The sequence below is a fragment of the Vicia villosa genome, unplaced genomic scaffold (assembly GCF_029867415.1).
Source record: "Vicia villosa cultivar HV-30 ecotype Madison, WI unplaced genomic scaffold, Vvil1.0 ctg.000060F_1_1, whole genome shotgun sequence".
In the NCBI taxonomy this organism is placed as follows: domain Eukaryota; kingdom Viridiplantae; phylum Streptophyta; class Magnoliopsida; order Fabales; family Fabaceae; genus Vicia; species Vicia villosa.
The window spans coordinates 1643744-1645397 of record NW_026704990.1 but is presented as its reverse complement, the minus strand read 5'-3'; the positions used below and the strand labels follow the sequence as shown (position 1 = coordinate 1645397).

Genomic DNA, 1654 nt, shown 5'->3' with positions numbered 1-1654 from the left:
AAAGCAAGAAGAATTTGGTTGGCCAGCATTTGGAGACTTTGGTTAAGCCGGAATGGTATCATCTTTAAGGGTCATGGTTGGAATGCTAGAGATGTCGTATGGGATTGTAAAGCTTTGTTATGGAGGTGGTCTTATATAGGGAAAATTTCTCATTCCAATTATAACTTTTATGAGTTTTGCAAAAACCCTTTGCAATACTTAGGATAGGTTTTATTTGGTGAGCAATTTTTATTTGTAGGGCTAGTCTTTTAGATCCTCTTTTGTAATCGTGTTTTGACTTTCGGTTCTTTAATACAACTTGATTAAAAATAAATAAATTGATTAAATATTTGCATGAGAAAATAAGGGGTGGAGTACTAACTATAGTCAATATTAAAAAATAGCTATGAATTATATTGTAAAACTTGAAAGTTTCTCCCATTTATTCCACTAAACATTTACATAATACAATTACATGATTCTTTTTGATAAATAAACCGAATTAGATTACATAACATAGGCCTATTTTAACCAAACACTGAATTCAAATTACAAGAAGTACTAGTACAACATCAATGAAGTCTTATCGACTACATGATACAAATTACAACCAATACAAATACATAATTGAATTTTTTTTAATAACATAATTGACACTCTTAAACAAACATATTATTGTGAAACAATCTGAAACCACAAAGACTGGATTAATTCAAGTTTCTCAGTTGCGAAACTTTATGGACACCCCTTACAATAAGGCGAACAATGAAAAAAGCAGCAAGAAGTACAACAAACGAAGCCCAAACAACAATAACAATACCAAACACATTTTCTAAAAGAGAACTCCAAATGACTTTTGGTGTGACCATATAAACAGCAAACATGTAGGTAAGAGCAAAACTTGTGAGTATGACACACATTCCAAATGACAAAAGCCATAATAGAAACGTTTTTCTTATAGGAATTCCACTAACAAGCAAGAGAAGAACACTAAGTGATGAAATGAAACAAATTGTATTGCATACCAAAAATGCAAGATAATCTTCCTTGTTTGAAGTAGCCAAGATAGATTCTCCAGCACATATACGATCTCTGGACGTCGTATTCAATTTCAAACAAAATGTATCGTTTGTAGAAAAGGGAAAATCGTCAGGACCCGCTTGCACGACGCCACCGGGTGGATTAGTGGCGAGTGAAAATGTTACGGTTGCGATTATAGAAACTGCTATACCTATGCTATTTTTCATATCTTTTATCCATTCTCCTTTATCTTTGTATTCAAACCACTTTGCTGCACGCTCAAAGAACTTCTTACCACTAGATTTCTGAGAATTCTCTTGATGAATATTCATACTCATTTTATTGATTTGATTCTTGATTATCAATATCAATTCTCTAACCTTGCTTGAATGTTTGTTACAAGTTAGAAGATAGCATGTATATATAGATGATTTAATTTTGGCTGGTACAATATGTAGTGTCATATATGTTGGTATTATGTGACAAGTTGAGAATTATTAGTTTATTACATGCATGCATGTGAGCTTCAACTTGTATTTCCTGTAACACTATTATTATTTAACTTTGTTCTTTATTATTACGAAGTCAAAATTTTAGTGACAAGTTGATTAGGAAGCAAATTCATTTTTTGTTCAAAGTAAGTTGAATAGAAGAA

The 1654-nt window shown here is 31.6% G+C and overlaps 1 protein-coding gene across 1 annotated transcript; it reads right to left on the bottom strand.

Moving 5' to 3' along the window:
- Positions 1-420: 420 nt before the first annotated feature.
- On the bottom strand, positions 421-1403 carry LOC131623276 (uncharacterized). Its single transcript, XM_058894277.1, has one exon. It carries the CDS (start codon positions 1335-1337, stop codon positions 687-689), a length of 651 nt encoding a protein of 216 aa, XP_058750260.1. The 5' UTR covers positions 1338-1403; the 3' UTR covers positions 421-686.
- Positions 1404-1654: the final 251 nt, after the last annotated feature.